The sequence below is a fragment of the Lutjanus erythropterus genome, chromosome 10 (assembly GCF_056507025.1).
Source record: "Lutjanus erythropterus isolate fLutEry1 chromosome 10, fLutEry1.hap2, whole genome shotgun sequence".
Lineage (NCBI taxonomy): Eukaryota > Metazoa > Chordata > Actinopteri > Lutjaniformes > Lutjanidae > Lutjanus > Lutjanus erythropterus.
The window spans coordinates 37,599,228-37,614,175 of NC_139326.1; the positions used below are offsets into that span (position 1 = coordinate 37,599,228).

Here is a 14,948-nt window from a genome sequence, read left to right on the forward strand (position 1 = left end):
TCAAATAGTGGTGTTAAATCTGTCCACCTGAAAACAACACGCCATGACAAACCCCTTCAACAACTCTGTCACTTTTAATAGAATTGTTACATTCCTTCATGGCTTGAAGCAGATCACTCTAACCTTTAACAGCAGTTAGAGGTCAAAGGCACAGCCGTGTTTCACCAGGTACAGTCTAGTATGTGTTAATTAGTGTGATTAGGGTTAGAGAGACATGCAGAGCTGTACAGACATGATCGAGTTTGAAATATAGAAAACAAAAGAGAAAGGCAAGGTATGAGAAAGACAGACACAACAAAAAAGTAGAATGTAAGGATATTGCTTCAAACCTGATATGGGAAAGTGTTGGCCAAATGTGTCCGAAAACAACATCCATCGATTAGATTTATGTCATAGTACCAATTCTGGACAGCGTGTTGATGTGAAAGACTAACACAATCACAAAAGAATCAATCAATACTGAGCTTTCTCTCCACCTGCCCTCTAGAGACGTCGCCGACAGATGACGATAGTGGCCAGAATATCCATCTGTAGGTCAATCAAGTCCAGTCCACAGAAAGATATCTTCATGACTACAAGGCAGACTGAATGTCTGTTATCGTTATGTTTTTGGTGACCCTCATCAGTACAAAATGTTTTCTTTCTCGCATGTCTTTTTTGCTGGTTTCACTTTACCCAGATCTAGGAAAAAATACTATTTATATGGTTTTGCTCAAAGCCAGTCACCAGAAATGTTCCTCATAAAGGAGAACCTCAGAATGTGGTTTGTTCAATCAGACTCTATCATATTGTGGGCGTCTAATGATCACTGCACTTTTAATCTTGTTTTACGTATTTATCCATGGACGGAGCAGCAGAAACAGCCGACCTGTGTGGTTGCGTTTCCTCAGTCTAAGGGATTGATGTCCTTTTTAAGTAGATTCACTACTGTGTGACTGCTCGGAACAAAGCTTTAGATGTTAGTCAGTGCTGTGAGTGGCAGAGGTGCATCTGTGTTTCCATGTGAACAACCGCTCTTCATCTCCTGCCAGAGCCTGCAGACATCCTAACGCAACCCAACACACACACACACACACAAACACACAAAGTCAGCTGCTCCACTACTCCTTGCTTTCTCAACAGTGTGTGCCTGAGAAGTGACAGCTACGCTATTTTGGTTCATGCGACAGTTACTTAACTAACCTGGTTTTGGATTGGAGTTTTGATCCTGTAATGTTTCTGGATTGTATTTTGTGCCCAAACTATAAGAAAAATGCTGGTTACCTTTGTCTTTGGATTCTTGTGTTGTAGAAGGTAATATTTCTAACATTATCTTAGCTCATTATGATGACTTTGTCAAAATAAAATACTTTATTTTGTACCAGTGTTGAATCTGACTCAGAATGTAAAAGAACATTTTGCTTAAGTTGAAGCAAAAAAATTCCTCAGTGCTGCTATATGCAACGAGAAAGCTGAGTTCTCCTGCTTACGGAGTTCTGCCAGCTGTGCCAGCAGGTACCAGGGTGCATTGCATGCGTGCTTCTGACACCCATGGGACTCCCTAAAAACATACATGGCGGTGCCTTATGCCCTGTGTCACACACAGTGTTATGTTCCTGATGCGTGTCCCTGTCAGCTCACCTTGGACTGACTCGTCACTTTCTGGATAAAGTAGCAAAACCATACCCTAAAAAGTTGTTCATTAACCTAATCTGTGCCTTAACCTAAACCTGCAGCAGACCTCGTGACAATCCCTGAAGATACACTTAGATTTTGTGTCGCATTATTCCTGTTTGCCCAAAATCTTAGCTAGATCTAAACTCTTTCCTTCAAACCTTCTAAGACATTGTTTTATCACATATCTTATATATCATAACTGTAAAAAATGTTAGATAAAACTCTAAAGATGTGTTTTTAGGCCCTGCTTTGAATTAGCATGAGGTGTAAATGTTTCCAAACAGAAAATCTGCAGTGCTCTATCCAGATGCTAACAACCCCAGCCAGCAGCGGCATCCCTACAGACCGTCTTCAGGCTCCAGGTTTCAACCAAGAGTGAATTATAGTGAACCTGTCTGTGCAATGAGATGTGCGAGCGTGACATGAGGATGTCTGGGTGACACGGAAATGCAGCGACAGCCAACAGGAAGGCGACGAGAGTTGAGATATACCACCTGGACAGACAACGGCGAGATGCTACACTGTTAGGACAAATCATTAATGTGTTATTACACTGAAAATTCATCAAACATCTTACCCACTTTATGAGCCACGCTTTGTCATGCAACATTCTGTGTTCACAAAAATAAATCATCACCCTTTGCAACATCATGATTCAATATTCAGACATGAGATATTATTCATATATTCATATTATTCAACAGAGCTTACAGACTTCTTCCACTGGCATTATTCAACTTCTATATTTAATGAATCACACAATTCAAAGTGCATAGTGATTAAAATGTGTTTATTTATTCAGGAAAATGAATCATGTATTAAAAAGTTAAAAGATTTAAGGCAGTATAAAGAGAAGTGCAAAAGGTGTGAAAGCTTTACAACTTAGGTTGTGTCACAGCCGTTTTACAGCTTAGAGCAAGGCAACAGATTGATACACATGCTGTGTCTTGGGTGGTCCTTCATCTAAAAGTATGACATATTATCTGGAAGAGAGAACACAGACAGAGATGGCACTTTTGAGCGATTACAGGGATCGCTTCTGCTTGTCAAGATGAGCACTTTTCAAATCAGATTGCAACACAACGGGCTGGAGGCTGTTCTGGGCCCCACAGTGAGGTGCTGATTAAAATCCTGACCTGCTGCTGACCTCTCTCTCTTTTTATGAGTGATACACAGAAGCTGAGCAGCTGCAGGCGGAAACTCAAGACTGCTTCGTTTCAGACCGTATTTTTAGCCGCTTGAATGCCAGATATTTTTAACCTTTGTGCATGTATGTAAACATGATTTTAACATATGGGTCAGCAAACTGTTGAGATAATGCCACTGGACACTTTATTTTAATTAGAACATCTTCCATTTAATACGATGTGTATTGTATGGAGGCTCAAGTGTGTCACAAGGATTAATTATTCACTTTTTCACTGGTTAATTAAAATTAATTATGTCATAAAACATAATTACTATTATTATTATTATTATTATTATTATTATTATTATTATTATTATTATTATCCATTTCGGTATAATATGTTGCCCTAATTTGCAAATTTATTGAATATATCTACAATTGCCTTCTGACTAGCTGAAGTCATTTTTTGATATCAAAAATTTAATTCTGACTAGTTATAAAAGGAACTGTGTTAAGAAATTGTATTTCAGATCTCTGAAATGCAAATGACCCTTTGCTAAGCCCCGCCTCCAAACAGCAACTGTCCAATCATAGGTTAGCAACCATACCTAGGGCTGTTAAACTGTCCATTTCTCAAAAACGTGAAACACAAGAGGACATGTGTGGTGAAGGGATCGACCTCTGTCTTCATTTGCTCTAACATAAAATGCGAACGTTAGCATGTTTGGCTAAGTAATGCTAGCTTGCTAGCTGCAGTGATTTTTCCTCGAGTCAAACTTGTTAGATAGCACTGCTTCTGTTTGTTCTTTGGGGGTTTGAGGAGGAGGATGTGGGCTGATGCAGAATCAAAGTGGGTCGACGACGCTCGCTGTCTCAAGTCAAAGCCGAGTTAGCTTCGCGCTTATCCTGGTTCAGCAGTGTGAGAATGGAAAGTTTGGCGGGCATAGCAACAGTAACTAAGGAAGGCGGTGCTTAGCGAAGGGTCAAAACTTGATATCTGCAATTACATTCTTACTAGTTAATATTCCAAGCAAACATATTATTAATAATTATATTAATAATTACATTTTGACGAGTCATAGTCTCTAGTTTTCTAGAATTCAGTTTTCATCTGTAATGTAAGAAGAGTTGTTGAATTAACATTGCCATTAGGAAGAGCTGAGTTGCTGATATCTTTAATTAAACTAGAAAAAATTCCATTATGAATATAATGGAAAAGTTGAGTAGCTGAATCAAGTTACACATATCTACAGTGGACATGTTGGATGTGGGTATGTTGGCTTGGAATTCAAACCAGGCAAAAAGTAAATGTTGATATTTAAAACTGCTATTACAGCTACTGATTAAATATTAAAAGGGCTTCGCCGCAGGGGTTTTAATAGTGTGGGCTGGAGCAGAAATAATCTTCAGTTAACACTGGAGAAACTAGAGAACAGATCACTTCAGGAAACTTTCCACTGAAGTTGAAAGAAAACCAGCTGAGAATGTGAGAGTTTTGTAATCTCTGCAAAGCTTAAACCGATCAGAAAGTGATGTTTAATGTTAAAAGTTATCATCAGAGACTTTACTTTTTCAAGTCCAAGACCAAGTCTGAAGGGAAACTACAGTCCAGTTTCACACAGGAGCAGTGGTGGTTGTACTAACATTCTCATCTACCACAGCTAAGTTCACCACCTGACTACAGCTGAAAAGAAGACATTAAAAAAAACAAAAAAACAGTTCAGGCAGCATCTCTCTGTCTTCAAATTGGAAATGTGGCTTCATCGGAAGCTTCTGATCATTGACAGAGAGGAGTCCCACTTCAGCGCCGTTTGGAAGGAGTTTCACACAGCTCTGTTTTAAATCACACTGCTTTCAACATGACAAACTGACGGTGTATCTGGCAACTGTACTAAAAAACTCAGGATTTATGATTATAGAAGTCTGATCCTGTTCCTTCATTTGAGAAGTGACTGAGAGGGCTGGGAGAGATCCTCCAAGCACTTTTTTCTCTTGTTTTACTCTCTTTGTCATCCACCTTGCCCACTGATGTTTTTAAAATTTGCAAAGCAACTACCACAATTAATTACAAGTTCTTTTTCGCCACTATGATGTTGTTTTTGAAACAAAAATGGAAAAAATAAGATTGCTTCTTCTACAGTCTTTGCTTCTATTTTAAATCTAAGTGTTTTAAATCATTAAAATTCTGCGATATGTTGTTATTTGGGAGATAGAACGTCCCTGTGTCATTTATAATTTACGGTTTTGTTTTTTTACATTCATTGTTAACTTTTAATTCATTTCATTTTGTATTTAATTTGCTTCAAAGTTTGAATGTATCACTGGGACTATTTCTGTTCTTTAAAACAAAACTTCATAAAAAGTAAATAACAAAAGTAAGAAAAATGTTGAATTATCCTGGCAGCAGACTTGAACCTCCACAGCTTGAAAGAGATCTGATCAGCTCTTGTTCTTTGGTCTTCAGTAAATTTTATAAGAGGATCAATAAACAGTGTGTATTATATGCAAGAAAAGATGTCAACTGTTCAAACTGAACGACTGATTCTGACTCTAATCGCAGCCTAAAATTCAATCTCGCCTGACCTGGATTTTCATCAGAGTTTGGTGACTTTAACCACAACATACAGTGTTTCCCACAGACAGGTTTTACTCAGTTAGGTCGTCTGGTTAGATCAACATGCAGCACTCAGTTACATAAGTTATCACATTGATTTGATTGAATTTGAAGGAACAATTTTGACACTCTGACATCTCTGTAGATCTTTAATTATGTAAATAGGACAGGATAATGAGAATAATTTAGAAAACATACTCTGAAATGAAATAAAACTATTAAAGTAAAGGTTTGTTGTAGATGTCAGACCTGTGGGAGACACTATACACAGCGGTCCTGCCTCCCCTACACACCTCCCTATGGTTTAACACTAACCCTGTTGGTCAGGCGATGCGTTCAGTGACTCACCGTCATTATCAGAGTCGGAGTCTGCAAGGGGTGGGATGCGGACGAGGATCTGGCGGCGGTCTCTCTGGACCACCAGCTGCAGCTTCCCTCTCGACTTCTCTATCAGCTTCCCAGCATCATGCAGAGACAGGTTCTCTGTCACCGTCCCGTTGATCTGCACAAACACACACACACAAACCAGTCAAAATCTGGACACACCTTCCCATCAAATGTTCTTTCTTTTTTTTATATGAAATGGTTCAGATTATACCAACAGTGTACAAAGCTGTCATCACAACAATGGGCTGACGATAAAAATGAACAAACTGTCTTCTGCAAAGATTTAATAACATTGCCATTACTGAATCTTGTACAGTACTGAGGACAGTGTGCAAGAGGATTTTGCTTTTTAGGAAACTTTTTAGGAAATTTTGCTTTTTAGGAAACTATAATATAAATCTAAAAATCTATAAATATAGATCTATAAAATATTTTGCTTTTTGCATATTACATAATTCTACACGTTATTTTGTAGTTTCGTAGCCTCTACCTCGTGTCAAAGCAGGTGTCAGTGTTTGATGAGAGGATGAAGCAGAACTAATGAGAAATATGATCCTGAGAGTTAACAGAGTGAAGAGTAATCAGGTAAACTTTCCTCCTCTACAAGTTTGACATCATTCCTTCACAGTAACGTTGACATGATACTTTGCGGTGCGTGATGCCCCTCCCTCTGCCTGTCTGATGAGATGTGATGTGAAGAGATAGTGTGTCTGTGTGTGTCCTGCTTTGCAGCCACTTCCAGAGCTGCTCTGTGATTTTGTGTGTGACAGAAGTGAGAATGAAATACAACTATTTATCATGTTTGATGAGCGCCAATGTGCAGCAGTGTTTATATAAGCGCATGTGTGTGTATATGGACATGAAATTACTCCTCCCTGGTGGCTGGGAGAGTAAAAAGTATTCAGATACTTTACTGAAGCAAAAGTACAAATATCACACTGTAAAAATACTTCACTACAAGTGAAAGTCCTGCATTCAAGAATCCTTACTGAAGTAAAAGTCTAGAAATATTATCAGATAAATGTATTTAAAGTAAAAGTATTCATGTGTGTGTGATGTGAAATTGATGGCTTGAGAGTGACTAATGATTGATTCAATACTCAATTAACAGAATGACTACCAGGCAGCAGAGCCAAAGCTCGGTGTTATGTTTTAGTATTTTCCAGCATTTTATATATTCTAAAAATCAATTAATTATATTAATATTAATATTCACTTATCTTAAGATTCTACACAAAATATTCTATTCTATTCTCTTCAATATAGATCTACTTATTCTTTGACCAACGGATGGAGGAGGGAGGACTGTAGTGGGAGCAGTGGGATGTCAGGTGTGACTGTGTGGTAAATGGCTCACATGACTCTCCGGTCAGTTAGGAGGGTCCCTCAGCAGAAAGGTTGTCAGGACCGACTCTGCTATCTAGTCATCACTCATAAGTATCTTCAGGTTGGGAACCAGTGTGTGAGATGACGTATCTGTGATGGACGTGATTGTGTGACAGGACTGTGAACAAATGCGCGCACACCTTGAGAATGATATCTCCCTCCTGCAGGTTCCCGTCCTTGGCAGCCAGGCCTGTGCTCGTCATCTGTTTGATGAAGATCTGACTCCCCAGACGAAGGCCGTACTCTGCAACAACACACAAGCACATACAACACACAACAGTTAGTGCAACCCGCTGCTGGAACTTACTGAAGGAGACGTTTTAGCAGAAGTTATTTGAGTTTAAAAGCTGCTTCGTTTGAACATAGCAAACAAGGTTACAATCATACAAATTACAGTTATAAAAGTCTAGTTGTAGGTATTGTAGTGTCTTTCATTCTCTGAATGATGCACTGCATGAAATGTCTCTCTACAACATGTTGGTTGACTTTGTTGTAATGTTATAATGTAACAGAGACTATCAAACTGACAAAGTTTAGTGTGAAATGAAGCAGTTAGCTGTGACTTTACTCATACTCAGAATATTTATTTAAACTGCATTAAATAACAAGACTGTTACACCATGTGATGAACAGTACATGGTCAAAGGGAAGAGAAACCAATCTAAACCTGACATTTAAGTGGGAGAGATAACAGTGGGGCAACAGTCAAAGAAAAATGAGTCATAATCGCAGAAACTCTGCTGGAGCCAATGCCACTGTTGAGAAAAAAACATTAAACAGGCACTAAAATTAGACCAAACTCTGCTGCGTGGAACTTTGTTTGGGTTCAGAATCACAGACACATAACTGAGCCATGTTTAACTGAATTTTAAAGGCAATCCATCCAACAGTTGTTGAGATATTTCACTCTGAAAATGTCAAATCCGTACTGGCGCTGGAGGAAAAGTCACAGGATCGCCACAGTGTCCATGCTCTGTGGACCATGCATGTCCGTATAAAACGTCATGGTAATCCATCAAATAGTTGATGAGATATTTGAAACTGGACCAAAGTGGTGGACCAACAGACCGCTCTCAAATTACATCCATGAAGCTACACTGCTAGTATGGCTAAAAACCTGAAACATCTCCGCATTGTAATGAAGCTACCAAGACCAGAACCAAGAACAGATTCACCTTTGAATAAGCCTCAGTCAAAGTCGAATGAGTCTGGAATCTGTCAGGTAATTTTTGATTTCCAAAGGGCGCAGATCAAAATGAATCAGGACACAGCTGGAAAGATGAACAACCAGTCAGAAAAACAAAACGTATGACGTGGATAGCGTTGAGCGATGCATACAAGTTGGGGTGGTGCTAGGTTCAGATTCAAGTAGGGAAAAAAGGTGGCAGGGAGACTTTTCTACCAAGATCTAGATAAAAATGGTTTTGCCACCACTGACCACAACCGTTCTTTGATTTAATGTGACTTGTGTTTGGCCCAGTGCTGCTTCAACTACCACCAATAGCCTGTAGCGTGGTGAAGTCGAGTGCTGTGTATTTGACAGGCAGTTCAGTGTGCTGAGAGGCCTGCAAACCGTTTCAAAATATGGCTTTACTATACGTCTGTGGTGTCTTCAGGAATGCTTCCTTTTGAAATAAATACTTTTTGAAATTAAAGACAATCATCCTCTCAATTTAATCTGTATGGTAAAACAATTAACTGCGCAGGTGTGGTAGGTGTACCTTCATTGGGTCTGTTCTTCACCAGCAGGACGTTGACAGGCTTCTCCAGCGGCTCCAGCTCTCTGGAAGGTTCTGGCGATGGAGGGTTTTCATTAAGCTGGTCTCTGCTCCTGTACCTCCCTCCTCTTCCTCCTCCTCCTTCCCCTCGCTCATACTTGTCCTCCATGCGGTAGCTGTCCCCGGGGCTCCGTCCTCGGCTGTGGTACCTCTGACGCTCAGCGCTGGTGTCCAGTGCCCGCCCCCGGCTGCCCTCCCTCCTGGACCTGTCCGGGCTGGGCGAGCTTCCCTCCTGGCTCCTCCCACGGCTCCTTCCTCTCTGGTTGTAGTCCCGCCCTCCCCTGTACTCGGGGTCCAGGTATCCTTTACTGTCAGAGGTGTGGTCCCTACCCTCGTTACGGTACCAGCCGTTGTCATTGTCGGCATCGTAGTAGTGGGTGGAGGGGGCGTAGTCTCGACTGTCTGCGCCTGGAGAGGGGGGCTGCTTATGTGAGTGGACCGCCACCTTACGAGGTCTCTTCACCGTCTGACAGAAGAGAAAAAACAACAAAAATTGTTTAGATCAGTCATTCCCAACCTTTGTTGTCTTTGGTAGGCTACCCAACATAAGAACTGGTTCCTGTTCAAGATGCTTAGAACCTTGGTGCTATCTAGTGACCCAGCCCATATTTCCACCAGTTTTGAGCGGAACCATTGTTATCAAGGATGTCATCAGCTCAACAACGCACAACAATATGACACTCCTACAACCAAGGGAACCAACTTTTTAGGTTCCAAACCAGTTTTCTCTTGGGTGGAAATGCTCAGAACGGTTAAAAATTAGGTGGGTGACCTGGAACAGGACCAGTTCCCTGTTGGTGGAAAAGGACTTTCAGATGAGCTCAACTACCCCTTCATTGACACAACACACCATTTTCCAAATGTGTTCATTTAAACACATTTTAAACCAGAAGAGTGGAGTCAGTAGAGTGTAGAACTCCACCAGGCAAAATGGTGAAGCACCTACTGCAATGCCACCACAACTTCCAAATGCAACCAGTGGAGATTTGTTAGGTTTTGCATAAAGTTTTTTTGTATGGTATAGTTTTGGAGAAACTCACAAAAGCAGAAATTCTGAGTAACTTAAACATGGTGATGCCTGTTCAGAGGTCTGAGCCTGCATGTCCTAGTGGAAGCTGTGGCTATTCAGAAGGTTCATGTTTTGGCAGAGAGCTGATCAGATCACCCCCAGCAACCAAATGTAATTCCAACAAGTAACTACTGTCATGTTGAATTTCTCACATCTAGAACAAACCACATTTCTTGAAAATCAGTTCAAAATTAAGCGAGTTACAGTCAATTTTGTAGCGAGGTCTGCATCTCTCAATACACACTCATAGTCAATATAGCGGGGAAGTTAACCTCATATCATGTCTTACTTTAAAACCATTAATTATATAAGAATAAATACTGTTCCATTAAGCCTGGAGCTCAGTGTCATTTTTCTACAACATGGCTCCATTTTTGTCAGTAGGAAATAAATCATAGAGTTTACATTGACTACTTCTATTTAGTGTGGCAGAAGATGAAACAAACCACAATTTCTGTTTTTTTCCAAATGACTGAGCCTCTCCACAATCTTTTCCATTTACCCCCAGGTAACTGGAGTACTTTAGTTGGTGGGCTGGTTGGTTGGTAGTAGTTGATTCTTTCCAATTAGATGCAAAGAAAATGAATTACGACAGAGGAAACAACAAACCCTTGTGTTTCAGGCCTCCATGGAAACACACAAATATGACCCACAGCATAAAGTTAATATGGGGATCTCAAATGGTTTTAAACGCTTTTGGTTTTTTGTCTCACTAAAATCCCAGCACCATCAGTTCATGATTGTATTTGTGGTCTGTCTACTTTTGCATTCTTTCATTTTTTATTTCAAATAAAAAGACTGGTTGGTCATTGTGGATAAAATGAGCAGATACACATCCATCCCAAAATCTCTGTTTTACTACTACTGTGTCATTTATCTGAAGAAAAACACAAGAGTTATCAAATCTTAGTCTTCCAGCGAGGATTCAAACCCCTAATTTCCTGAGAGATTAATAAAGTCTGTCTTGGTCCTCTTCTTCTTCAGAGCCTCTTATCAACATTGAATTTGTCATTCTTGGCTAAAATAAGGGGTCAGGTGTGAATAGCCGAATAGAAAAAATGGAGGAAAGAACACAGACGGATTGTAAAAGAAAGATATAAAAAAAAAAAAAAAAGAAAGCTAGCTTTTTTCTTAAATGGCTTCTATGTCTGCCTCCCTCAGACAGGAGAGTGGGAGTAAAGATACAGCTGGATGTCGTGAAAGCAGTGATTCAAAGCAGTGAACGAGATCCCCTCGACATGTCAGGCTTTTATATTTAACCGTGTGGAGCGGTGAGATTAGTCCAGCGTACACACAGGAGAGAACTGCTGCTACTTTTAGAGCTCCAGCAGCAGCAGCGTGAGAGGCAGCCAGGCTGAAAACATCACTGTACAGGACACTTAAAAAAAACACACACACACACACACACACACACACGCACACACACTTTCTGTTCCTGTAGATGTTAAGTGCTACAATATAGCAGTGAGTGTCACTCCTCTGCACTCTTTCCCTCCTCTCCACTGGTGGCTCGCTCTGCAAAATCTGAAATATCCTCCTCTTTCTTCAAAGAAATATACATCTGTAACATCACAATATAAACTTGGTATAAGCACTAATAAAGGCAATCCCATCAGCCCCTCTCTTTCTCTTTAACCCTTTAAAATCAGACAGTTTGATGAGGTAAAAGGCCATGTCTCACTGAGTTTTTTGGGAAAACTGTTGCTCTTTGTGAGGCAAGAATATACAGTACCTCTCTCACTAGTGTCATCATGACACTGGGACTTCTAACGTCGCTACACTCCCTTGAAAATACCGATATTCAATTCCATTTTCAATACCACAGGGAAAAAATGACACCACATTGAGGGCAACAAATTTTAGGTTTTGACTAAAAGATAAATATAACATGACAATGGGAAACTGAACCCCTTTAGAAACATATATTTTATCTCTTTAGAGGCAAATCCAATTAACTGATCTTAGACATTCAGAAATATGTAACATGTTTGCTGTACTAAATGACCACAATGTGTCATCAGAGATTAAAGAAACATACCAAGCTGAAATACTGGCTTCTTACTGGGATGGGTTTGGGTAAGGTTTGGACAAAATTTTGTTGGGCTTGGGCCTTTTTGGGCTCAACTTTTCAGGCCCAGTTAAAGTCATAACAGGATGTATTTTCTTTTCTTCTGTGTCGAAATGAAGTGAGCTGGTTTGTGGGGCTTATACAGTGTTTGGGGACCATGGCTCCTGCACGTTACCGAACCATGTTTCAGGTTCCCCTTAAATATCCTCAACACAGAAATCATGAACAGTTTAACAGTCTAACTCCACAATTCAGTCCCACATAGTTCTCAGTGTTTTCATGTTTTCAGCAACTATGTTCTAACATGTACAATGTGTTTAGAAGAAAAAACTCTGAATGCCCTACACAGACTTCAAAGTCAAGTTAATTCTACTGTGTGTTAAGCACAACACCATCTAAGTTAATTTACTTCTGACTATAGTCAAAGTATTTTCCTATTAGCTGAAACTCTGCTGTCTGATTCCTCAGGCCTGATAGCTTTGAAGGGGATTAGTTAAACTAAGCCCCCTCAAATCTATCTGAGGGGGCTTAGCTACAAACGGCTGTTGGGTCAACAGCAGGACAACACACTGATCAACAACTTTTTACTGGGCCATACTGTTTAACACTTCAGTGATGTTGAAATTATGTTAGCTCCTTTCGTTAGCCCTGCTGTTTAGCATCAATTGTATCTGTGTTGTGTAATGATAATACATTATCTTGATACTTTAATATGGGCTTAAATGCACTGTATGGCTTCAGATGTACTCCTGCTGTCTTTCTCAACCAAACTAGGCACAGAGGCTGTGCACTTGCCAACTTCAATGAGGTAACAGTGTCAGAAAAAAGACACAGTCTTCTGTGAGCTATTTGCTTAAAATTCTTATGTTCAGCTGCAGTGAAACAGACGAGTGACGAGACGAAGACAGGACCGTGAGCGAGTGAGAGGAGGCGGGGCTCTGTGGACCATGCAGAAGTGTGTGTTTTGTCAGAGAGAAGAGAGAGCGCAGCAAGTATCGATCAAGTGTGGAAAATGAGAATTGAAACTGTTTCAAATATTTACATTTCGATTTGTACCAAATGAAACAACATTTGTGACAACACTACATCCAGTGTTGCCATGTTGGTCTGATGTTTTCCAGCCCAGTAGTTGCTTAAGGAAGTGAGACAGGGGGTCCTTAGAGCCAAGCTAACCGTGTTTATGCCTGATTAATTTATGTTTTTGTGAAGTCTGGGACTCATTAAGGGCAGACATTTTTATGAAAAAATCAATTTTAAAATAAAGTTGATAATAATAGCACATTATTACACCTATCAGTTGTCAGTAGATATTGTTAGTTTTAGATTTTAACAGACTTTAACACATAGTTTTTGGATTGTTTGAAGTCATGAATCCAGGACAAGAGCATTTTCTGGTCTAAGACAAGCTTAGAATTAAAAAAAAATGTTCATAAATTACATATATTTTATGTATTTAAATCCTTAAAATAAAAATAAATTTTCACCAAAAAAGAAATTAGAGTGTTGATATTAAGATTTTTTTGGAGTAGGACATAATTTGCTCCATTTCTCAAGAATGGGGGATTTAGATTTCTGGAGAGACTGAAAACCTTGAGAATTATCAGGAAAAGCAGGGCTACATCGAAAAATGTGTGACTGCTGACTATCTACACATAATGTAAATAAGTTGATTAAAAACATTGTACGTTGCACATATACATGAGCACAACACCATTACTGTTACGACAAAAGCCACAGATACGTGACACATCAACTCCCTGTCATGTTCCTGCTGACAGACTTCGTCATCCTCGTATGAAATCTGCTCTACTCCAAATGAAATACTAAAATAATCTGTGTGACACTGCGGGAAAGATGAATGACTTTATAATGACTGAACTCTTACAGACTCTGCCTCACAGGCTTTAAACATTTCATTCGTATTTGTGTGTGCAACACCTAAATGAGTCATTATCACCCTGCGTTAGCACATTGGGTTTGTTTGTGTGTGGGGGTGTGTGTCTGTCGGGGTGTACAGTGGGTCACAGCATCATAGCGCTGACCACAGTCACACGACACACACAGACGCATGCTTGACACACACAATGACACGCACAGACAGAGTGTTGTTTGGTGCTGAAGGTGTGTCATCTCCCTCCGTGTCTCTGTAGTGTTTGTTGTGTTGCAGAGCTGCAGCGATGATGACTCAGTGAGCTGCCGCAGACTTTTAGCTGCTCTGTCACTTCTGACTCTCAGCAGTCAGAGCTTCGACACGTTGTCCCACCACAACAACACCCAACAATCTTGTCAAGGAAATTTAATTATTTCAAGTTTTGGAATCCTCCAAACTTTTTCTTTAACTTGTGTTTAAACCAAGTTTAAGTTCCCACTGCAGAAAATCTTTTACAGTAAAGTGATTTTTTTGATGGCTTTCAGAACAATGAGTTAGTGCAAATCCATCCCCTCATCTCTGTGGTGTTTGAGAAAGGCAGCCGCTGTGTATTTTAAGGCTTTGCAGACCAGATGCATTTTTGCACTTAATTTGCATGTTGATAATATTTTTTGAACCTGTACACAGCCACTGCTTTCACATCAACAACGGAATTTTGCTGAGGCATACTGCGACTTTTATTTTGTCAGACCAAAGTTTTGGTTCTGACATCTGACCAGTCAATTAATGGCGGATCGATTGTTTCACAAAACTATGTTTCATATGATAAAAGCAGGGAAAAATCTCAACAGTCTACCAGAAACATCTTTGTTTAAACTTCCAACTGCATGACTCCACTTTTGAGGAAGAACAGATTGAGGTTTGTTATTTTTTCTTCTTTTTATTTTTGTATAAAAGGAGCATCAGGTCATTCTCACTGATGCTGATACCA

At 39.9% G+C, this 14,948-nt stretch overlaps 1 protein-coding gene across 1 annotated transcript in view; it reads right to left on the reverse strand.

The window, feature by feature from the left end:
* The window catches only part of LOC146320809 (tight junction protein 2-like), a 121,024-nt gene that overhangs the window by 43,179 nt on the left and 62,897 nt on the right, over positions 1–14,948 (reverse strand). The window contains exons 5-7 of the mRNA XM_084729224.1: positions 8,894–9,416; positions 7,313–7,416; positions 5,748–5,901 (exon numbers count right to left, since the gene is read on the reverse strand). Of these exons, the coding sequence (XP_084585350.1) occupies positions 5,748–5,901; positions 7,313–7,416; positions 8,894–9,416 (781 nt within the window). The remainder of the gene's footprint in view (positions 1–5,747; positions 5,902–7,312; positions 7,417–8,893; positions 9,417–14,948) is intronic.